General features: G+C 40.5%; 1 protein-coding gene across 6 annotated transcripts in view; it reads right to left on the minus strand.

Moving 5' to 3' along the window:
- FHIT (fragile histidine triad diadenosine triphosphatase) overlaps window positions 1–24,464 on the minus strand; it is a 1,396,599-nt gene that overhangs the window by 10,678 nt on the left and 1,361,457 nt on the right. For all 6 annotated transcript variants that reach the window (XM_077760238.1, XM_077760233.1, XM_077760234.1 and 3 more), the window contains one exon: window positions 18,635–18,741. In XM_077760238.1, coding sequence (XP_077616364.1) covers window positions 18,643–18,741 — 99 coding nt within the window. In that variant the 3' untranslated portion in view covers window positions 18,635–18,642. The remainder of the gene's footprint in view (window positions 1–18,634; window positions 18,742–24,464) is intronic.

A 24,464-nucleotide genomic window follows, 5' to 3' on the forward strand; every position in this document is an offset into this window, starting at 1 on the left:
AAAAAAAAAAAAAAAAAGATGAAATCTTTAATGCTATATTTTGAGAATGAAGGTAATGGTTAAGTTATAGTTTCCTTCACCTACCTACAACCACAAAGAGACTAACTTGAATTATATTCAAGTTCTACGTGAGACCAAAAACTAAAGGATGACAACTAGCAAGAAAACACAGAGCACGTTTCTGTGCAGACGTCAGCAGTTCATACAGGGAAAGAGCTACAGACCTATCTCTATATGTATTCAGATACAGTGGCTCAGTTGGTTAAGCATCTAACTTTGGCTCAGGACATGATCTCGCGGTCTGTGGGTTTGAGCCTTGTGTCAGGCTCTGAGCTGACAGCTGGGAGTCGGCTTCAGATTCTGTGTCTCCGTCTCTCTCTCTCTGTCCTTTCCCCACTTGTGCTCTCTTTCTCTCTCAAAAATAAACATCTATGTATATACAGAGAGAGACTGCAAATAAGAAGGGTCCAGTTTTAAGCTTGTATTGTCACCCTGTGTGCCTAGACGAGTTATATCTGCTCTCTGGGCCACTGTTCCCTCCTTTGTAAAACAGTAGATTTGACTCCCTTTCAGCCCAAAGATGCTCAGAGTCTCTGATTGTTTTCAGTAGGGACAGAGAAGCTGACTGTCCCAGTGAGAGAAGAGATAGCTAATTGCTCACTTTTAGGACTTGAGGATTTTTTTTTTTCAGGAAGGGACTTCTTGCCAGGCATATAAATGTTCCTGAGGGCAGGAAGGCTTGCCCAATCTCCGAAGCCCAGTCAGGTGGTCAGGGAACAAGACTCAAGCCACGAGCCTTCCTTCTTCCCCATTACATTCTACCAGAGACTTCCCCTGTCATGGCAAACAGTGGAAACAGAGACACCTGCACCAAAGTTCAACTGGAGTGAGGAGAGAGGCCTGAAGGCTGTGCTCAGCAGCGATTCCCAGCACTCCCCTGCCCCAGGTGGACAGGGAAAGCCATGTGTTCCAAGCATCTATCAGCCAGCTTTCATGTGGAGGGGTGTTCAGTCTTATGTATGGAAACCAAATGTAGTCTTCACCTCAGGCCCATGAGGTAGGTATCATAATCCTAGTTTTTCAGCTGGGAAAGTGTCACCACAGTAAGTGCAAGACTGGAGCCAAATGTGCTTACTTCCAGAGCTCAACCTCTTCACAACCACAGGGGCCAATATGGTAGCCACTAGCCACATGTGGCTAAGGGGCACCAAAAAATGTGACTTGAGATGTGCAGAAAGTACAAAATACCTACTAGGTTTCAAAGATTTACCCTAAAAAAGGAATATAAAATAGCTCAATCACTTATATATATAAATTTTAATTATAAAGAGAATAGAATGATAATATTTGGATATACTGGGTTAAATATAACATAGTATTAGTTTTTTAAAATGTTTATTTATTGACCATTCACAATTACACAAAGAAAACATAAAATACCTCGGAATAAACCTAACCAAAGTTATGAGAGATCTGTATGATGAAAACTATAGAAAACTTAGGAAGGAAATTGAAGACGACACAAAGAAATGGAAAAACATTCCATGCTCATGGATTGGGAGAATAAATATAGTTAAAATGTCATTACTACCCAAAGCAATCTACACATTCAATGCAATCCTAATTAAAACTGCACCAGCATTCTTCTCAAAACTAGAACAAACTATCCTAAAATGTGTATGGAACCACAAAAGACCCCGAATAGCCAAAGTAATATTGAAGAAGAAAACCAAAACGGGAGGCATCACCATCCCAGACTTTAGCCTCTACTACAAAGCTGTAACCATCAAGACAGTATGGTAATGGCACAAAAACAGACACATTAACCGATGGAATAGAATAGAGAACCCGGATTTGGACCCAAAAATGTACAGCCAACTAATCTTTGACAAAGCAGGAAAGACTATCCAATGGAAAAAAGACAGCCTCGTTAACAGATGGTGCTGGGAGAACTGGACAGCAACATGCAGAAGAATGAAACTAGATCATTTTCTCACACCATACACAAAAATAAACTCAAAATGGATAAAGGACCTGAATATGAGACAGGAAACCATCAAAACCCTAGAGGAGAAAGCAGGAAACAACCTCCTTGACCTCAACTGCAGCAATTTCTTCCTTGACACATCCCCAAAGGCAAGGGAATCAAGAGCAAAAATGAACTATTGGGACCGCATCAAGATTAAAAGTTTCTGCACGGCAAAGGAAACAGTCCATGAAACTAATAGGCAACCGACGGAATGGGAAAAGAAAGTTGCAAATGACATATCAGATAAAGGGCTAGTGNTCATTTATTGAAAGAGAGTGAGTGAGTGCATGAGCAGGGGAGGGGCAAGGAGAGAGAGAGAATCCTAAGCAGGCTCCACACTGTCAGCATAGATTCTAACATGAGGCTAGAACTCATGAACTGTGAGATCATGAGCTGAACCCAAATCAAGAGTCAGATGCTTAACAGACTCAGCCACACAGGTGCCCCAATATTAATTTCATCTGTCCTTACTGTGGTTCCTGGGAAATTTGAAATGACATGTGTGGCTCACATTCCATTCCTATAGGACAGTGCCACTATGTGACAGTATCCTGGATCCAGGGTCTGGAGTGAGCACAGGGTGAAGCTGCTCAGGTCCAGGGATGCAGGGGGCTCTGTGAGTGTCTAAAGAAGTGATTTAGTATTTAGTACTTAAGAACATGAGCTCTGAGTTCAAGTTAGGCCTATGACTTATTTGCTGTGTAAACTTGATCAAGTTACTTTGCCTATTCGTGCCTCAGTTCCATCATCTATAGAATGGGAAAGTAACAAGCCTCACAGAGTTGTAATGGGAACACAAGACATGCTGGTAAGGTACCTTGCATTGAACCTGGCGCAGAGGAAGCTCTAGACTCTAAAGAAATGTTAGCAAGTGATTTGGACACTCATGATATTTCAGGAGCTGTTCCAAGTGCTAGAGACAGTGACCGTGTCCTCAGACACTTATTTGCTAATGGAGGATATAGTCAAACACATAAATCTCTAAGTTGACAGTTTTTCACTGTCAAGAAAAACAAGGCAAGTTTAAGGGAAAGAAGGAAGCAAGGACACTAATTTAAACTGGGCACTTGGGGAAGGACTTATGGAGCAGGAGATATTTGATCAAATCCTGAATGGAGGGAGAAAAGGAATGAAGTCCTGGCAGAGGGGGACATGTGGTGCGAGCAAGGTGAGGGCATGTTTGACATGACCTAGTACCAGCAAGGAAGCAGGAAGGCTGGAAGAATGAATGTAGGGGAGAGGCATGGGAGATGAGCCTGGACTTTACCCTATGCCCTTTACTGTGGCCAGCAAACCTTCTTGTGATTAGGTCTTGGCTGGCTTTCGAAGGTATCGAGGAGAGACATGACCTAGCTTGCCATTTAAGGACTGTAATCTCCACTCGTTTCCTATTTTAATGTGTTCATTCTTTTGTATGCCCTTGGGTGAGTTTGAGGGTGTCTATAGGTATTTTAAGAGTCATAGTCAATAGAAGTTAAATTTTTAACTGCAATATCACAAAAGCCTACCCAGAATGAGGGGAAGGTGTTGCGTTTGACTGCAAATACTTTTCTTTAAAATTTTTGCACTGCATTGCATTTCTATTGAGTCTCATTCTTTTAAAGGATTAAATAAATTAAAATTAACCGCACACAAGATCTTCCACCTTAAAAGAAAAATTTGCCTGGAGAGATAACAGATCCTTGAGAAGAGAGGAATAAAGCAAGACTTTGATAGGGGTGTCCGAGATAAATGCTGATTTTACTATAGTAGGCATATTCCTTGTTCCAAGCTGATAACTCTGGAATATGTAAGAGCCACCAGAGAGGCTGGATAAGAGAGGAGGTAGCCATCTAAGCAGCCCAGAGCTCCGCAGTGCCAAGATTGGCTTCTGCCTCTGAGAAAGCTGCCTTTTCCTATAGCTCTAACTCTGGCTAATCATTTCTAATTAAAACAATGATTCATGCAATATCATGGGCTTTCACTTCTTCAAAGCAATACCACACCAGCAGTTTGCAGCTTAGAATGCCAACAGTTCTAAACTTTCTGTGGGCCTCACTGGAGCAAGATATAGAGTTGTAGCAGAGGGAAAATTGCTAAGAACGTCTAATTACATTCAAAGCCATTTTTACCTGTCTTAAAGGAATGGAAATGATCTGCCAGTTTTTATAGACCTTCTTGACCTAAAGATATCTGCTGGCGGAAAGAGAATCCTCAATTGGGTTCTTTTAATGCTTTAATTATTACATGATCTATCATTTTACGCACTGACTCACACACTTTGAAAAATCCCTTAAATACGCATTAAAATTGATTGGCTAATCCTAGACCGTGGGGTGGCTCTTCAGAGGCCATGTAATTGTGTGTGGGCATGGGGGTTAGATGCAATTGACACAGAGTCAACTACTTTATGGTGGGATAAGGTAGAGAAATCAATTTGGTCACAGGTGCTGTTGACTTTGTACTGCTGACTTGCACAGAACTCAGTGACATGCTTGCGTGTTCTTGAGTCAGTCTTACTGCTTCAGATTCACCATCATTTCCTCCAGGGCAGGGATATGCTTCACCTCGTGTGCTTCAGTGTTTGGCTCAAAATGGGATCTCAATAATTGTTGGTGATCAAGTCCTAAAACCTCAAGGTTAAGAGGGTCCTCTAGGAAGCATCCAGTCTGGGCTTCTACTGAACCAGGACTCTTGATGGCAAGTAAGGAAACCCCAGTTCCAGTGAGCTTCTGGAGAAAAGTGAAATCATTATTGACCTTTTAACTGTGAGGGGTGGGAGCTTCTCCTGCATTAGAGTTCTCCAAATGGTGATCAGGATGACTGCCAGTAATCTCAAACATGCATCACCCTTCAAGGGCTTCTATGTAGATACACTGAATGGTAGAGAAGAACTCTAATAGGCCAAGTGGGGGTCACATGCCCAGACTGTGGTTGGTGGATGAAATTGGCGGTTCCAAATTCAATATCTGCCACACCCCATCCTATTTTCTGCTCAAATCTCTCAGTAAGCTTTTCAGTGTTTTGAAATCCAAGAGTTAATTTCAGACTCTTGGTGAAAACTCCCTGTCTTTAGAGGAAGCTCTAACTGAAAGGTCTTGAATGGAGCCATTGGGAATCCTCATTGATCCCAGGAATGGAACATCTAATGCATTGTGGTCTAAGGTTGATTAGCTTTGATTCACTCCTGCTCACTGAATGCAGTATTGGCTTTAGGAAAATACTCAATTTGTAACTATGGCTGCATAGAGAAACAGGATAGTACTGTCTCTTTAGTAGGGTTGTGACAAGTGGATAAAGTGACCCCTAGCACAGAAATCACCAAATTCTGGCTCCTTTCCTGAAGTTAGCGAAGAAGCAAGAGTAAGTGGTGTCTTAAGCCTCAGCTTCATTGTATAATTCTTAGGTAGGGTGTAAGTGTGTTTGTGGGAGGGGAGGGGGTGTTTCTAAACAGAGACCCACCAATTTTACTGTGAAAGTAAGTGTGGGTTCCAGAATCAGTCTGCCTGCACTTGAACCCTGGCTCTCTGTGCATAACCTAAGAGTCCTTGGGCAAGACTCATAGCGGCTGTAACCCTCAGTTTCTACATCTGAAAATCAGGACAGTACTCTTGGGTTGCTGTGGGATTTAACTGAAATAAACCCCGTGAAGTGCTTGTTATTACTTGTCCGTAAGTTTTCCATGCCATGAGTGGTACTGTTAAGAATCATTAATAATAATATGTCTTCTCTCTGGTGATCTCCATTACTTAGTTCCTGAAATAATGATCTCGTTGGCCAGCGTGGCCTCTTAAAGTCAGGGAGGATAGCCAAGAGAAGGAGAATAGACTCTCTGATATAGGAGCAGAGTGTCTGTAAAGATTACATGCAGTGATTATTCTTTTTTGTTTAAGTCTATTATGGAATAATTGAATATCCAGCCAGCAATTAGACTGTACATTAAAGTCAATCTCTTCCTTCCTTTGTCCTTAATTTAAAATTTTTTGTTTATCTGATTTATTTTTAGTCCCTCTTAGGGTGAAATAGAACATATACATAAAAATGCACATATAAATGTGCTATACACACACGTATGTATATATACACACACAGCTTATAAAATTAATACAAAACAAACACATCTTGCCACCAGCCATTGCCTCCACCTTCTCACTCCCCCATTTCCCTCCCCAATAACCACCCCTTTCCTACCTCCCCCAAAAGGTAACCACTGGACTGGTTTTATGGTGATTGTTTCCCTGCTTTCCCTTATAATTTTACCCTCTGAATAACTGTATTTCTAAACACTGTAATTTACTTTTGCCTGTTTTTGAACTTTACACAAATGCAATCACACAGTATGTGTTCTTTTGTGTTTCTGTTGCTCCACATTCTTGCAAACACTTGATATCATCAGCCTTGCAAACTTTTGACTATGGGGGTATATAGTGATAGTTTATTGTGTTTTAAGTTTACGTTTCTCTGATAACTAAAGATTATTGGCCGTTTGATAGCTTTCCAAAGTGCCTGTTTCAATCTTTCTGTATTTTCTATTGAGCTGTTAACTTTTTCTTAATGATTTGTAAGGTATTTTTTTTCTTCTTTAAATAAAATCTTCTAGGTACTGGTCCTTGTTGGTTACATATGTGACAAATATCTTCCCCTGTCCTGTGTCTTGCTTTTTCTCCCTCCTAATGGTCTTTTGATAAACAAAATTTCTTAATTTTAAGGTAGTCCAATTTATCAATCTTGTTTTTATGGTAATGCTTTTTGTGTCCTATTTAAAAATGCTCTCTCTACAGCAGCATCATGGAGGTATTCTCCTATATTATCCTCTAAATGTTTCATTGTTTTATACTTCTCATTCTTCTCATTTTGAAGCATAACCCACTTGGAATTGACTTTTGCAGAAGGTGTGAGGTAGGGTATAGTTTCATTGGTTTTCTACAGGGATATCTACTTTGCCCAGAGTCTTGTATTGGAAAGATTTTCTTTTCCTCACAGCTCTGTGACTTCATTTTAAACATAAATCAAGTGTTCATACATGCATGAATCTGGGCTTTGTATTTGGTCCATCTGTCTACTTATCCTTGTATTGATACCTTGGTCTTTTACTTTTGTAGCCTTGTAATAAGTTTATATCCTATAGAGTAAGCCCTCCTATGCATCTAAGTTGTTTTTTAATAGTCTCTGGCTACATTTCCACAAGCATTAGAGTTAACTTGTACATTTTTACCACCACCACCACCAAAAATAGCCTATGATAATTTTTGATCTGAGTTGCATTGAATTTATAGTCAATTTGAGAAGAATTGAGTCTTTATGAAATTGAGTCATTCATCTCTGTTTATTTCTTTTTTTCAATGCCTCTTACTAATACTTTCTAGAAGCTTCCATATCTTTAATTATTCCAAGGAATTTGATTTCTGATATTAATACAAGTATCCTCTGCTTTTTGAAAATTGTCTTTCCACCACTTCACTTTGACAGAAGACCTACATTAGTACCTGTTTTTGCTAAAAGAAAGAAATCTGAGTTGGATTTTTGCTTTTATGAAAAAAGGAAAAAAAGCAAAAATAGTGTTCAGCCTGTGTTTTGCATTGATCACCCTGAGGAGGGAGAGCAGCCCGCCAAGCTCCTTCCCAGGAACTACATTCAGCATCTCAGCATCAAGCCGCCATGGCCTTGACCTGTGTCTGTGAGCATCTGTGCTTTATCTCCATTCATTTTGTGCATCCATTAGCAAGATGTGTCCTGAAGTGATGTGTCCAGAAAAGCCTAAGAGAGTTTATTTTTGGGTCTGGGAATGATCACAAAATTTTCCATGTAAGTTAATGATAATTGCTTCTTTGCGTTACACCATTTCGGCTCATGAAAGGTTTCCTTTAAAACCCACTCTACTTAGAGATAGAAGGGAAAGCTGTATAATCTAATATTTTTTTTCATTTTCTAACTGTGGCTGTTATGCCTGAATGTCTGTGTCCCTCCAAAATCCATATGTTGAAGCCCTAAACTTGAATGTGATGGTAATAGGAGGTAGGGCCTTTGGAAAGTAATCAGGTTTAGGTGAGGTCATGAGGGTGGAGGGCCCCCATGACCTTATAAGAAGAATAAGAGACTAAAACTGTTCTCCTCCTCCATGTGAGGACACAGTGAGAAGACAGCCATTTACAAGACAGGAAGAGGGTTTTTAACAGAGCCTGTCAGTGCTGGTACCCTGATCACACAGCTTCCAAAACTGTGAGACATACATTTGTTAGTTAAGCCACCACCAGTCTGTGGTATTTTAGAAGCTCATGTTAAGACAGTGGCTAATAAAGAAATAAAAAGCTTACATATATTAGGGCACCTGGGTGGCTCTGTCAGTTAAGTCTCTAACTCTTGACTTTGGCTCAGGTCATGATGTCATGGTTCGTGGGCTTGAGCCCCATATCCGGCTCCACACTGACAGTCTGTGGACCCTGTTTAGGATTCTCTCTGTCTGACCCTCCCCTGTGCATGCTCTCTCTTAAATAAACTTAAAAAAAAAAAAAGAGCTTAGATATATTGATCTTATATTAAAAGGTCTTGTTAAGTTTATTAATTCTAATTGTTTCTTGATAGATTCATTTGTGTTTTCTGCATATATCATGCTATCTACAAATAATGACAGTTTTATTCCTTCCTTTCTAATCCTTCTATCTTTTATTTATTGTTCTTGCCTTACTGTACTACCTAAGACCTTGAGTATGCCATGAAAGAGCAAGGCTAATAGTGAATATTCTCATTTACAATTTCAGATAAATAGTGTACAGCATTTCATCCTTAAGTACATATTCCCTTCTAGTTCTAGTGTCCTAGAACTTTTGTACTTATTAAGTTGGATGTTGAACGAGAGCAATATATTTTTCTGCATCTACTGAGATGATCCTTTCACCTAGCTTGTGTTAGTCTGGTGAAAGACAGTGCTTGATAGTCTAATGTAAAAGCACATTGCATTGGTCATAATGTATTATCCTTTTCATAGATTGTGAATTCACATGCACACCCCATCTGCCTACCTATCTGATATATTTTAGGACTTTGGTATCTGTTTCCATGGGCAATTAGTCTGGAGATTTCCTTTCTGTTATGTTTGTGTCATGTTCGTGTGCAAGGCAATTCCTAAACAAATGGAGAGGCGGAAGAATTTCCTTCTCTTTCTATTTTCTGGCGGAATTGTTCCAACAGTCATATGGATGATAATAATCTTATTCAGATTCTTGTTTCTTAATTGCATAGTAGAATTCAGCAGTAATGTTATCTGGGTCTAATGCTGTCATCCTGAGAAGGGTTCTAATTCAGGTTTGAATTCTTTTCAAAAATTTTTAAAATATTTCTTTATTTTGGATAGAAAGAGTGGGAGAGAGAATAAATCCAAAGCTGATTCCAGGCTCTAAGCTGTCAGCACAGATCCTGATGTGGGGCTCGAGCTCGTGAACTGTGAGTGAGATCATGACCTGAGCTGAAGTCGGAGGCTCAACCAACTGAGCCACCCAGGTGCCCCCAGGTCTAACTTCCTTAATAGCTAATCAAATTATTCATATTTTCTTTTTTGCTTTGTGTCAGTTGGGTAAAATGTATTTTTCTAGAAATTTACCAATTGAACCCCAATTTTCAAATTTATTGGCCTAAAATTATTCATTATATGCTCTTTTCCTTTTTAATAACTGCAATATTCAGATATGTAGCATATTTCAGATTTTATTTCTTTCCATTAAATGCACAGAAGTCATATTTAAAAGTAAGTTCTTCTCTAAACACATTTAGTTGCATCTACCATTTTTAGTTTTCTTCATTCAGTTCAAAATTGTTTCCAAATTCCATTGATTTATTTTTTCTTTAGAATTCCTTTTGGAGGAGTCTGCCAGTGACGAATTCTCTCAGCCTTGTCAAAAAGTGTGTTTATTTTGCTTTTATTCTACAAGAACATGTTAACTGGCTATGGAAGTCTAGGTTGATGGTTATTTTCTTTCAGCTCCTTAAAGATGTCATTCAATGGTCTTGTCATACCCCAACCCCACTATTAAACCTGACAACTCACTCTGCCTTTCTGCAGTTTTATCATGATAAGCTTAGGTGTGGATGCTATACCCCCTGCTCTGGGGTTGGTTGGTTTTGAATTTTGAATCAGTGGCTTTTGCCAGTTTTGAAAAATTCACAGCCATTATCTCTTTAAATATAGCTTCCATTGGAACTGTTTTGGAATGGTGAATACATATCTGTGAGGCTTTCTCATTATATTTTATGTCTTCTGACCTTTCTTATACCTTTTCTCACTCTTCCTTCATCTCTTACTGGTTCATGCTGAATATTTTCAGATGGCTCATCTTTAAGAGTTTGGTAAGTTTCCTTTTCCTGCTAAATTCATTCCTGGGGTTACTGTATTTTTCTGTTCTAGAATTTCTATTTAGTGTTTTGGTTTTTTTTTTCACAACATCTCATTTTCTTATAGATCCCAGCTCTCTGCTGATTTTTAAAAATCTTTCCTGTCTAGAAACAAGTTAAACATAGTTATTTTAATGACTATGTATGATCATTCCAATTTTAGGTATCCTGTGATTCTAATCTTATTTGTATTGACTTGTCTCCACACATGCTATAGGGTATGCATGTGCACATTTATGTGTTGGGCATTCAAAGAAAATAATTTGTAGACATGATTTAAGATCTTGGATGATACTATTTTTCTTCCAGGGATGATTTTTTCTTTGCTTCTGCCAGGAAGCTAATAAGACTAGTAATCTGGGATCTCACATTTCCAAGTCTGAAACTTTCTTGATTGCTAGATGATTTGGAATTGGGCTACAGCTGGTAGCAGAGCTGGCTTACATCTGGGTCTCTCTTTTTTGAAGGGTGTCACCTTCCCAGATTTTTGCATACCTGCCCAGGTATGGAGATTTAGAAAGTTCTCTACCATTGGAAACCTGGCTTTTATTGTTTTAGTCCCATCTGCCTCTCCAAGACACAAATAAATATCCTCAGCAGAAAAGCAGCCCCAAATGCTAGGCTCCTCTCTTGATTTCTTGTTGCTCTTGGATCTTATAATCCCTTGCTGCTTTGTTACTTTTTAACAGATGTTTGTATATATTGTATACAATTTTTTCCCAGTTGAACACAGTGGGATATTTAATTCACATTATTTTGTATGGTAGGAATAGAAGCAGAAGTCATTCCTTTTCTCTTTTGGTGGTCTGAAAATATTCTGCCCTACAGGTTTTATTCTTTAATTACTGTTTAAACTAATTTATCATAACCTGAGCATTTCCATAATTTATCATCTTTAAAGTGTAATGGAAATCATAGGGAAAATAATGAATCTACATACTAGCACAAGTAATGGACACTCATAGTGTCCATTGCTCACCATCTGTGATAAATTGGAGGTAACAGAACATACTGAAATGTGTTTTGTATCATCAGAGAAGTATTAGATCTAGAATGAGCACACTTTACAGCTGCTTTTGCTAGTGTATTTCCTAGCCATTACTTTGCATTATTCTAAGAAGAACCCTAGGATATAATTAAAATGCTTGCCACCATAGTAATTCAGATATAGGAAAAGTGAGGCACAAAAGAGTGATGTGTCCAAATCCACAGAGTAAGTTTAGTGACTATGTTGCTAGGGAGCCAGACTAAATTATTGAAGACATTTCCACTGAGAGTAAAAAACAACATGGCAGACAATGCATACATTATTCTTAGGAGACCAAAAATTGTCTTTTTATACTTTGATTTGGTGGTGAACATGCCTCGTGCTTAGGACAAGTGATTTATATATATATATATATTCTTTTTTGGTAGGGGGGTTGAGACATAATTTTCACCTTACCAGTCTTCTTTTCAAAGCACATTCTAGAAAGTTCTGTGTAAAGCTCCAGACAAGTGTTTCCTTTAGAGGAGAAGGCATTATCTGCCACCTGACTTTCTCTTTTCTCTTGATTCCAGATTATTTGCAGGAGGCTTTAGTAAAGGAAACCAGATTTGCCGAGTGAGATAGGGTTGCAAAATGTGATAGGCCAGTGCACTGGGGCCTGGGAAGGGCATGGAGTGGGTGGCAGGTATGTATCCCCTAAATGAGCTGGCCACAAGAAAGTGAAGGAGAGCTCCCAAGATGGCTTCCATAGTGCCCTCTTTCCCTATTTACCATTAAAAGAGGGAAGAGGAAAAAGAAAGGGCACATTACATAGAATTGGGCTGGGGGTCCAATTTTACTAACACTATTGAGACAAGTGGTCCCAATGGGATATTTTAATTCTGTAGATGTTCTTTCCTTAGTTCCTCTTCTCTCTTCCCTCCATGTTTTGGATTTTACTTTAATAAAGAAGATACAGTCTCCATTGCTCATCCCTTAGGATAAATTAGGAGTAAGCCATACTGTAGTCACTTTTGGATCACCAGAAAACTATTAACACCAAAAGGAGCACAATTTAGAACTGCCTGTTCTAGTGTGCCCTCACTGGTGGAGCACCTAACTTGATAGATGCCTGGAATGTCAAAATAATGGAGGACTTCTTATGTAAGAGGTGGCTTAGGGACATGTTAGGCATAGAATGGAGGGAACTGGATAAACATTAATTACTACAAAATGATAGGTCGAAGATTACTAATATGTTTAGAGCCTTCCTTCATATTAACCTCCCACAGCCTCTAGGAAATTCTTTTCCTGCCCTCCTCTGCTCTGGCAAAGACAAAGACAAAATAAAAAAAATGAAAAGAGAACACCATATGGAGCGGAGAGAAGCAAAGAATGAAAGGTGGGGGAAAACAAGTCTTGGGAGTGGGTAAAGTTTTTTGGAAAGGTTTTGCAAGAGTGTGCATATTGATGCATGGTAAGTTATCCATTTCTGGAGATGAGGATCCTGGGGATGGTGATGGGCCTTGTTCTGTAAGGTGCAACTAAAGCAAACTAAAGCAAAGTTATGATTGGCATTTGGATTACACTTGTCTGAAAAGAACTCTGTGCTGAGGGTTCATGCCATTCAAAGATTCATGAGGGTTAACATTAACCATGGGACATGAGTCATTTTTACAATCACTTCAACTAAATCTCAGTGGAAGAGTTCTGTAGATACATTAGTCATCAGTGGCCTGTGGAAATCTTTTGCCTGAACTATTGGGCACGTGTAAGAGAAAGCTGGATTTTGGTTAAATGTTATAAAAATAATCAAACCAAAACTAAGACCCATTTTGAAACTACGGGGTGTAGACTGTCTCAGAATTTGTATAAAGGGAAGTTTTTCAAGTATAACTAGCTGGTCATCCTTTTGGGCTGTGGTAAAATAAATCATTTAATGGGACATTAGGTTTGATTATTTCTAAAACTGCTATAAATCTGTGGCTTCTCATTCACAATTTAGACCATAGTGACTTGATTTATATTTAATCCAAAACATAGTCCAATTCCTTACTACTGAAATCTGGTTCTATAAAGGTAGTCTACACAGAATAAGAGGAGACACAGCACAATCCCCTAGAAACATGAAGTGCAGAGGAAGGAAAAACCAAACTAAAATCTCTTTTTCAGCTGTGTTTAAAATGATGACTTAAAAAAAAAAAGAGCTTTGAATATGCTAACGTGTCATTAGCCTTAAAGAATCTTCTCTTATACTTCCATGGTAAAGTATGGAAGTATTTTGACTGTATTGATTTGGCAATGAGTGTTGGTAAACACATTCATTGGTCCTGATGATACCTCCACACGGGGATTGCCTGGTAGGTTTAGGATTGAACTCAAGGATCTGACACTAAAACCCTCCTCTCCCCTGAGAAAACATGAGAATACTATGATCTGCTCCCTGGCCTTTCTCATCACAGGCTGCTAGGCTGAGAGCAGACCCTCTCTGAGAAGGATGAGAATTTTTCCAAACTGGTGGGGTATGTTTAAAAAGGCACAATTCAGTGACCAGAACATGTGCTAAATAAGCAAACCTGTTCTTTCTCGTCCACCTCGACTGTCCATGATTATGATGTGTGGGCCAGTGGCTGGAATTATGGTGATTTTTCACAAATGCCAGTGTCAAAATTTTGCCTCGACAGTATATCTGTAACTACTAATAATGCTGTTTTGGGCTGACTCAGTGGCTTTGAAATTGCATGGCTCTGTTATGAGTAATGAGAGGCAACCAATTATCTATAAAATAACGGCATGCACAGTGGAGAGTTTGATGAATTACAAATGAACTCTGCTGACACAACAGGGTGTGGAAACCTGCCCCGCTCTTCCTATCAGAGTTAGGGGTGATGCTTGCAGACTTCGCAAACAACTTAGCCCACTCCGTTGGGAGTGGGCACAAGGAGAGAAGAAAACCTTCCTTCACCAGGACACATGGCATTGCCTTAAAATTAACTAGGAAGCTCAACATGGGTGTGTAGAGGAAGCACTCCCAAGTGTTAAACACCTACGTAAAGAATGATTATATTCCAGGAAAGAAGCACAGCTACATAAGGGATACGGATGCACTGTCATCTGATGTGATTCAGAACACAGACCGGAAGAACCATCACAAAGCCCCATCCTGGAACTTAGCCCAGTGTGTGGGGAGCCAATGCATACATTCACCTAAGCAGAAGGCAGATGTTGAATTCCTGGAACCAAAGGACTTCCCACCTGATTGGGGATCTGTCAGGTGGAGGAGCTTCATTCAGCAAACCTTGGGCTGCTGGCTCTGCCTGTGGCTGATGAAGGCAATGCCGATTTTTCACTATTGCTTAAGAAATTGCAATTCAAAGTCATTTTTGCTAGGGAAAGGATACAGAGAGTAGTCAAAACACCAAAACAACCTGCAAGGTTACATGGGAAGATCAAGAGAATTTTATACATCTGAGCGAATGTTTATGCCCTGATGGCTTCAAGAGGCTGAATGAAGAGTTCACAGTTTGAGGATGTTTATCTCTGTGGTCCTGTGGTCATCTTGTCATGCTGAGGATTAATGGGGATTTATACCTAAAGATAAAGAACCGGGGTTTCTACTTACTGAGAGGTTGCTAGTATTTCCGCACCAAACATTCAGCAGAGAGCAGTTTTGTTTTGTTTTGTTTTGTTTTGGTCTATTACAGTCCCTTCCCCATAGTGGGCATCTCTGGGTATAGGTCAGCACATTCTTCTCTGCAATACACTGGTTTTTAAGGTAGACTAAAGGCAAATGAAGTGTGAAGGCCAAGGCCTAGGAGTTGGTCTCCCAGGAGAAGCAGTGATTTCAGATAGATCCAAACTGTCTAGAGACTAAGTATGCCTATGGAGGGGGGAAGGGGGGTTGGGCATGATGTGGGGCTTTCCTGCCTGGCATTCTCCAGCCAGGTACAAGAAACTGGCCTCTTCTCCCTAGGTAAGCTGACTCTGGTTCCCCCCAGTTGCCTTATCTTCTCCACATACCCGGAGAGAGACATGGGGAGCACTGGCTTAGGGTGATTGCTACAGGTCTGGAGTTACCTTGCTATGGGTTTGAATTCTGACCTCCATTGCTGTCTTCCAAAGATGGGTATCATTTGTCTGTTTATGATAATTTTAGATGATCTTCGCTGAATCTCACTATTAATAAATGATTCCCTTTTAATCCTTTTAAATCATCAAATAGAGAGTCTCAGTTCAGTACTGGAATTCAATGCGTCTGTAACTATAACACACAGAGAATGAATCTCAGTCCCAATGGCTACAGGCAAGCAACTGTGCCAAGTGGGAATTCATCCGCAGTTTTTCTTTCATATTTATTTTTATGCTTAATTTCTAATTACAAATAATGTTTTTCATTGAGGTTAAGACAGAAAGTTTAAAAGTGAATCAGGTAAATAATGAGTAAACAATGCCCTGGTGGTATACAAAGACAAAAAAAAAAAAAAAAGCCTGCTGACACGGGAATGAGAGAGATGTGAGAAACACTGTATTTGCCCAAGGTCATATTACTTAGGCACTTGGTCACATGGTGGAGTGAAGAGAGCAGGCAGCCTAGGTAGGAATTAGTTCCATCTGGAACAACTTGCAGACAAGGGGAGTTGGAATGGAGGGCCCGTGGCTGGGAAAGCGAGCTCGTTTAGCAAGGTACACAATACAGAGACTAAGAGGATGGTCTTTGGGGTTTGACCCTCTGGGTTCTAGCTCAGCTCCGTCACTTGGAACTATTTACCTCAGAATCACACTTAACATCACAGATTCCATTTTCTTATTATCTGCAAGATGGGATAATAGCACCTGTCTCTTAGAAACCCTCGGAAATGATGGCTACTGTTACGCTTTCCAGGGCTGAGCCCTAGCCTGCCTGCCTTTACGCATGTTGTGAATTGTGCAGTCTTGCTGGTGATCAACATCAGTGTCTTCACACAGGCTCTGCCTAAGACTGACTTGCTGCTGAGGGTATAATGGGGAAACCTTGGAGAGGTCAAGTTTGTCTGAATTCCACATAATGAATAATGTTTTTTAGGTCTAAGTATATTCAAATACTGCATGATAGCCCTATTTACAAATGAAATTTCAGAAGTTCTATGGATCCCTTAACATTGCATAAACATTTGGCGTGCAGGTACATTTTGAAAAGGAAGGAGTGTGGGTGTCAAAGACCAGGTAGACCAACTCAATTGTCAGGTTCCCTAGAAAGAATGTTCCCTTTCCGCTTTGTCTCTAAGGGGAGTATATATTATCCCTTTATATGAAAGGAGATGATGATGCTCTTGGTGAAATCTTAGGACCCTACGCTTAAGTGTCTCACCTCCAAGCTACTAGTTGAGGTATTTGGCAACCCACATCATCACTCCTTTTCTCTGTTCCCACCCCTGATGGCTGAGAAAACTGAAGGTGATTTGTTTGGTCTGTAAGCAAAGGCCTTTAAAGAAAGATATGGATGCTAATTAAAAAAAAAAAACCCCACAGGCACTGTGGCAATAGTTTGTATAGCAAGCTGGGATGAATGTCTTTCTCTCAAGACTTCCATGGCAAGTTGATTCACCCAGAAGGCAGGAGATGTTAGCCCTCAAGGCGCGACAGAAGCAAAGTGTGCAGAAAACTTGGGTAGTAAGTTTAAATCCTCTTAAAATGCCTAGAAAATGCATTCTAACACAGAGTCCTACAATTCAGAAAGCCTCAGGAAAACCCTAGAGCTTTCTTGTCTCAATTTGGAAGTACCTATTACATAAGAATCAGGGGGAAAAAAAAAGATCAGCCTAGTAAATTGAATCTGAGGAACAGTTAACCCCATTTCAATGGGACATCCTACAGTGACACATTGGCTTTCAGAAGAGGAACAGAAAGCAGCCATGCCTATGTGCCTGTGTTCTTAGGTAGGCTGGCTAGACCCAGAGGAAGAGAAGGAAGAAATGAGAAGGTGAACAGTGGAAAAGTTTAGAAATAAATGATCAAAGACAGTTTCTGCTAGCACTACGCTATATCCCTTCAGGCGATTGAATGCAGAGCTGACAAGCCAATGACATTCTCTGATTTCATTCTCCAATGAAATAAGTGTTCTAGAATGCAAGTGCCTGAGCACTAGGACATGCATGAACAATAATGGGGAAGACGTAGTTGACGCTCAGTCTTTAAGTAATCGGAACACTTTAAAAAGAAGGCCTGGGAAAGAATGCACCAAGAAATGCACAAATATTAAAAACTAACTAAAAAAGACTCCTACTTCAAAGTGAAAGTGGAATACAATTAACATGTTTTCTACCTAAAAATCATGACCATTAAGCAGTGGATATAATTTTATATAATTCAATTGCTACCAGTATTCACTAATTGTGCTTTAATTTGTGTCTGATCTACTTCAATAGCTTATAATATAAACACAAGACCAGATGAAGTAGACAATTCCCGAAAAGGAAAAAGAAACTATTTAGGGGAGAGGCCTTTTATCTGAGGTCCCTGCAAGGAGGTTTTTGTTGTTGTTGTTGTTGTTTGTTTTTTTGTTTTAAAGCATTGACAGATAAAACATGCATGGTATTTTTAGTCTAGGGATGCCCCCAAATTTCATGGCAACGCCATTTATTAGTACATTTCAGAAGATCTGTAAGCCCCTGGATATTCCATAAATATTTGGTGTAGATACGCATTTTAAAAAGGGAAACTGACTATAGCTTTCTACCAGAATCTTAAATCTGTGATCTCTCAAGAGTTCAACCTCATTAAGGCAAAGAGAATTTTATCACGTCTGCCCTTCCCCTGAGGCCTTGAGCTTCCCAGCAGCCAAAACTAAAGGGAATTTACAAAAGCAATTTACCAAGTAGCAGCTGAAGAGAGGAGTCCCAAGTGGAAGAAAGACTCATCTGGGTGAGTAGGTAGTAAACTGGCTCACAGCCCCTTCTAGCCTAAGGTAGAAATTTGAGACTAGAGCTCTTAGTGAGTATTGACTTTTTAAAGGATCAGGTTTGCATTACAAAAGATCTTGGGCTGCCTGGGGGGACTGGGGATGGGCGCTGGAAGTCTGTGAGCTGACAGTTATGTAGACAGTGGCCTGGAGGCGGGGAAGAAGAGGAAACCCAGTGGTAGGGATCCATGCCTCAAGGGTCAGGGTTTTCTCCGCTCCGGCGTTTATGTCTTTTGAATTCCCTTGTACTTGCTTTTCTGTGTCCCCATCCTGGGCAGAGAGCCTCCTTCCAAGGCCCCATGGAGGCTGTGTGTGATGATGAAAGCACAGTCTTTACCTGCAAAGTCACTGAAAGTACATCCTGAGCGCTGCGGCTTCTGATGCCATTTCCTCCTCAGATCTCCACAAGCTTGGGGAGTCCTCTTCTTTGTCATGTTTCTGGAGCTTTGGAGAAAACAATGGGATAGGATCAGTAATAATGGGTCCTAGGGATCTCTGTACAAGCGTTGTACAGGATGGCTGAAAGGAATTTGCAAATCAGAGGCTGAAAGGTGTGTGTCCTTTAATTGCATGGGCTGCCAACATTTGAAAATGGGGAGGTGTCATGTAAGTATCCACATTTCCAGCTTTGGTAATAAAAAATACCCAGATCAGGCTACACTGTGGCCTCTACAATGCCTTGTCTTGTCTGCGTGGGAAGTCACAGACTGGGGAACTTTGCTCCCATTTAACATAATCCCCACTACCCTCTGACCTTATGTTTGGCTGGCATCATTCACTTATGTTATTCACCATTCACCGAAGAAACTGTTTGCCACCTACCCATGATCATTCTCCCAAACTGGTCTATGGTTTCCCTGCTATTCTCTTTGGCCTAGTCTCTCTTATATGAGCTCGGAGCAGTTTTGTTCAGTGAAGCAAAATAGCCCAAGCAAATCTGTGATAATAGTACAAGAGCCATGAGTCCTGGGTAAGAAATAAGAGCATATCCATTAAAAGAGGCTTAAGCAGGCAAACAGTTAAAAAAAAAATAGAAAACATCAAAAACTTAACAATAGATCTAAGTCAATTAAATCATTTTAAAATTCTCTTCAAATACTCCTATTTATTTTTAAAAACATCTTGTTTGTGTCTCAGATTTGCATACAGAGTAAATAAAATTTCCATTCTACAGGAGAGGATGGTCTTTCTCTCAGAGCTCTTCACAATTTTCCCCCTTAATCTCCTTTTGCAGTTCAGTTTTATTAACTAAATTTGTTATTCCTGTGTGTGGCTTTATCCACTGTAAAATGCTAAAGGTATAAATTCACAAGATGCACAGTGTAGTATTTTGTAAGTCATTTGAAGAGATTGAGGTAAATGTTTTAACAGTGCCTATGATGGCCAGTATTTATGATATGAACCAGTAGTTTCTTTGACGTGTATTATTTCATCCTGCACCATTTCATTTAATCTGTGCCATAATCTGTACAGAAGGCAGGCTCCATCTTTACCAAGGAAGAAATTGAGCTCTGAGGAAGTTCATTTGCTTGTCAAAGATCAGCCAGCCAGGTAGTGGCAGAATTATTCCCAACAATTTTTGCCTTTTTTCCTATCCTAGAGGAGCTGCCTGCCACCTAAGTGGCCAGTTCTCCCTACCAGATGGCCTCCCCCAAAAGGCAGATCCTTTGAAAAGCATCTTGCAGTCTCCGGAAAATGGCTCTCCATTAACATAGTGGAGTTTGCTATCTCTGGCCAAAATCACTGTAAATCTAACCCAGAGAGACCCCCATGCCCCCAACCATGGCCCCTTGCAGCAGATGGAACAATTTCCCCAGTATTTCTGAGCACACTTTGTTTCACAAGGCAAACCAGTGAAGGAATGATACCCAGGCTCTCCAGCTGAGCTGTATTTCCACTTGGGGTAAGTTTGAGTTTAAATGAGGTTCATTAGCATATAACTGGGCCGCAAATATGTTGATGAGGGTCATGGATCTTCTGTTCAGAATTTGGCTGCCAGCACTCTGGTTTTACATTTTGCCACATAGATTTAATTCTCCTTAGTGGAAGAAAACCACATTAAGAAGTCATTTCCCTCCTCACGGAGGCAGATACAACGCCATCGCTACAGGCGAGTCAGACGGGATTGCTATTTTTCTACTCAAGAACTAATTTTCATTTTGATACTAGCTTTAGGTCTGTTATAAATCCATCTTGTAACCATTCAATAGGATGACAAAGAACAATATATACAGCCCAGAAAATATGGCCTTCCCACTTCTGGTGCTGCCATTGAAAAGACACAGAAATCCAGCATTAAGTGGCTTCATCACCACAGATCATACCAGATGAATCCAAATAATTTAGAGCCTGTGAACGTTAATGCCTCCCTGGTTATTAGGAGACCGTCTGTTATTGTCATATGCCTTACAGATGGCAACGTTGTGCCGACACTTCGAAGTTGTTTATGCGAGGTAGGGAAATAAATAAAACAAAAACTAATCATATTTGCAAAGCTCTGTTGTATATGGTTTTTAAAACTTAGAGCTTTCCCCCCTTAAAGCCCCAGATGGAAGAACGTGGCTTTCTTTAGAACAGCAGCGCTCGCTGCCCGCTGGAATCACCTGGGGGAACTTTAAAAAACACTATTGTCTGGGTCCACCCAGGGATTCTGATTTACTTTGTTTGGGGACAGCCTGGGTTTGGGGATTTTTTTTTTCTTCCAAACTTCTCAGTCTAAGGTGCACTCACTCGTTGAGAAGCAAGGCATTTGGGAGAAATGTGTATATGTATAGATACAGCACATATACATAGAGAAATAATACATTTGCCTTAAAGCCCATTGCTGGCCGCCCTATCAATAGAATAGAGGCTGTTCTTTGCAAACCCTGCTCTCAACTGCTTTTCTTGTCTGCAGAAACAGGGAACCCAGGAATGATCCTGATGAGCAAGACTTGTGTCTTCGAAGAGCCACCCAGGTGACTTGGAAATTAAACATGGTGGTGTGGTTTGGAGTACATTTCCGCTTCGCTGAGGCAATGCAAGAACCTCCTGGCTGCAAGCCACTGCCGGCTGGCAGAAGTAAGCTCTAGTGACCTCAAACAGTGGTTTATGCAGAAGGCACTGCATGCCTGAAGGAAGCTTTAATGGGGTGGGAGGCACTTCGGATGAACCTTCCAGATTAATTTAGGCTGTCCACAGGGAAAGGGAGTGACCACTTACTAATAAATACTGCTAAGGGCTGGCCCTGGCACTGTAACATGGAAACAGACCCTTGTACTGTCCTTATGGGGTACCTAGGTAAGGAGAATAGGCACCAATGGTTATTATAAATGAGGGGGGCATTTCCAAATGGGAGGGCTGCTGCTGGGGGCGCCTGGCCCAGTTTGAAAGGCTTTTGAGTCTCAGCCTGGTAACGAAACAGAGTGCCATAGGACAGAGTGCTCAGTCCATTAAGCATCTGACTTCAGCTCAGGTCATGATTTCACAGTTTTTGAGTTCAAGCTGCACGCCCGGCTCTGTGCTGACGTTGCAGAGCTTGCTTGGGATTCTCTCTGTCTCTTAAAATAAATAAACAAACTTTAAAAAAAAAAAAAAGAAAAGAAACAGAGTGAAGGGGGAGGAGCTCTTATCTAGGGCACATCTAGCAACATCTCCTTAAGAAGATAAGGTTAGGCTCAGATTTTTTCAAAGAGAGGGCAAGCTCCTTAACCTCTGTGTGCCTCAGTTTTCCCCACTGTAAAAAGGGAGCAGTGAGAGTTTTGAGAAGATGTGCTTGTAGTACATAGCGGCAACAAACACTCAGTACCAGTTTTTACTACTATTATTAGGCTGGATATACTGTCCTCATGATGGTTGACCACTGACCAACCCAGAGAGGTTTTGTCCAGGAGTAAACTTGCCTTTCCTATCTTCATGGTTCCCCAATGATGTGTGTTTTTTGGACCTTAAAAACCCTGAAAGGACTAGGAGCTATGGTCAGAATTCAGGGCCAAACCAATGACTAGTGATATACTGAAGTCTGAGGATGAAATTTAGCTCCCGTGGCTTTAAAATGACCTATAATAATCCCCAACTCTCAGGGTTGTTGTAAGGAGTGAAAAAGATAGATAGATATCAATGGAGGCTGCTCACAGGTCAAGATCAAGGTCCTAGAGTAAAAGCATGTGGTAATGGTCAAATGCGGTCAAAATTACCCTAAAAGCCTGGCTGCCAGAGTTAGCAAATAAAAATATGAAATCAAATTAACTGAGTGTCTTACATATCTCATGCAGTATTTGGGACATCTTCTTATTAAAAGGATTACTTGTTTATCTGGTAACTCAGAGTCCAGGAGACCCCCTTTGGGAACAACAACAACAACAAAAAACCCCACAGGAAGTATGGGCTCACATTTGGGTTGTTCCCACACCTGCCTCGCTGTGAAGCCTGGAGAAGACACAGGCTGTCCAAAGGAAAATCAAAGCTAGCGTCTTGTGCACTCCAAGGCTTAGTAGTGGATGAAATGAGGAGTATTCTTCAAACCTCGCAGCTCATTGGTTCCTAGGTGCACACTTTTTCACGTGTCTGAAATCCAAGTGTGCTCCACAATCAACGGTGTGTCATAATTTCATTGGCAGTGATTGTCTTTGTTAGCACTCCGTGAAGGACCACTTCTGCTTCCAGCTGACAGCGTCTGGGGTTCAGTGCACAATGGTGCTCCCTCTTTCCTCTTGGTAATCACATCACACAAGGTAAATGGCCGTGACAGTGCTCAACACCACAGCACATTCCTTTCCTTCTCTCAAGGCAGCAGTGAACCTGTTAAGCAGTTGACACTGTTTTCACAGGCACTTGGTTCTTTAGGGGAAAGTGCTCACCAGAGTTACAAAGTTTGCAAAAAAATTTGAGCCAAAAAGCATTTATACACATTTAAGAGAGTGAAGTCTGTGATGACTCCGGGAAGGGCATTCTATTTCTATATAACTTTGGAAAGAGATTTAAAAAAAATGTATCTGCAGTCATTCCACTTTATCTGCCTGAAATGATTTTGGAGAAGGTAGTGTTAACAAACAGGATTTCTGACTGAAGTAGTGATATGCGTCGATTGTGACATTCCGCTCCTTCCTGGGCATTGAGTGTGCTATCGCAAGGTATGTGGGGTAAAGATCAATTCCCTGATGTAATGCTCAAACTGCCTTGGTTATTGACTTTTTTATAGCTCTGTAATGGAATACAGTAGGAAGAATGATTCACAATAATTTAAATGTTTTTCGGAATTTGGAACTAGCCTGTAGTAAAATGCCAAATGGTCTTCTGGGGGGGCGGGGGGAGGGGAGAAACAATTTAATACCACTTCTTAAAGAAGCAAGTGCTGAATATAAACTTGAATGTTGTTACAGAGTACATTAATATATTTCATTTCATTGTTATGATGTTTTCTAAAACAACATAAAGAGCAGAAAGCTTAAACTATTTCTTACAGGTTGATGGTTCTGTTCAGACAGGTGTTTATATACTCTTGAAAGGGAAATAATATCAAGGAACATGGAAGTAACTCCATAATTTTCTTTTAGGTATAATTCTCTGCCTCTACTTTCAATTTAGCCAACAAGCCTTTCTTGAGCACATGATATATTCCAAGCACTGTTCTAGGTTTTACAGTAATTGTCAAAATGAATAAGCACAAGTCTGTGCCTCCTGGGGTCTTACCACCTCAAAGAGCACACAGATTTATACATATGTAATATAATACAAATCAGTCTGGTATAAGAACAGGGCTAGAAGTTCCATCATAGCGCTCTCAGAATATCTGAGGAAGAGAGTAATTCTTGCCAAGTGGGGTCTGTGGTTGACTTAAAAAATCAGGATTTGCACTGGGCTTAAAACATGGTGATTTTTGGGAAATGGGAATGGCTTCAGCAAACACGTGAGGTATGTGCCAGCCCTACCACAACTTGTGCCAGGGCTGGCTTCGTCAACTACTTGTACCCCTCTTTCTTGAGGAGTCCTGACTTGGTGTTTTAGGTAAGCCTGACCTTCTCTCAGAGTGGTCAAGAGAACTGAAATTTAGTTGCCATTTTGAGAAGATTTAACATTCCATTGTTTAACGATGGGGAAGACATGGGGTGCCGGGGTGGCTCTGTTGGTTGAGCGTGTGACTCCAGCTCAGGTCATGATCTCAGAGTTAATGGGTTCAAGCCCCACAT

This window comes from Crocuta crocuta, unplaced genomic scaffold, assembly GCF_008692635.1.
Source record: "Crocuta crocuta isolate KB4526 unplaced genomic scaffold, BGI_CrCroc_1.0 scaffold213, whole genome shotgun sequence".
In the NCBI taxonomy this organism is placed as follows: Eukaryota; Metazoa; Chordata; class Mammalia; order Carnivora; family Hyaenidae; genus Crocuta; species Crocuta crocuta.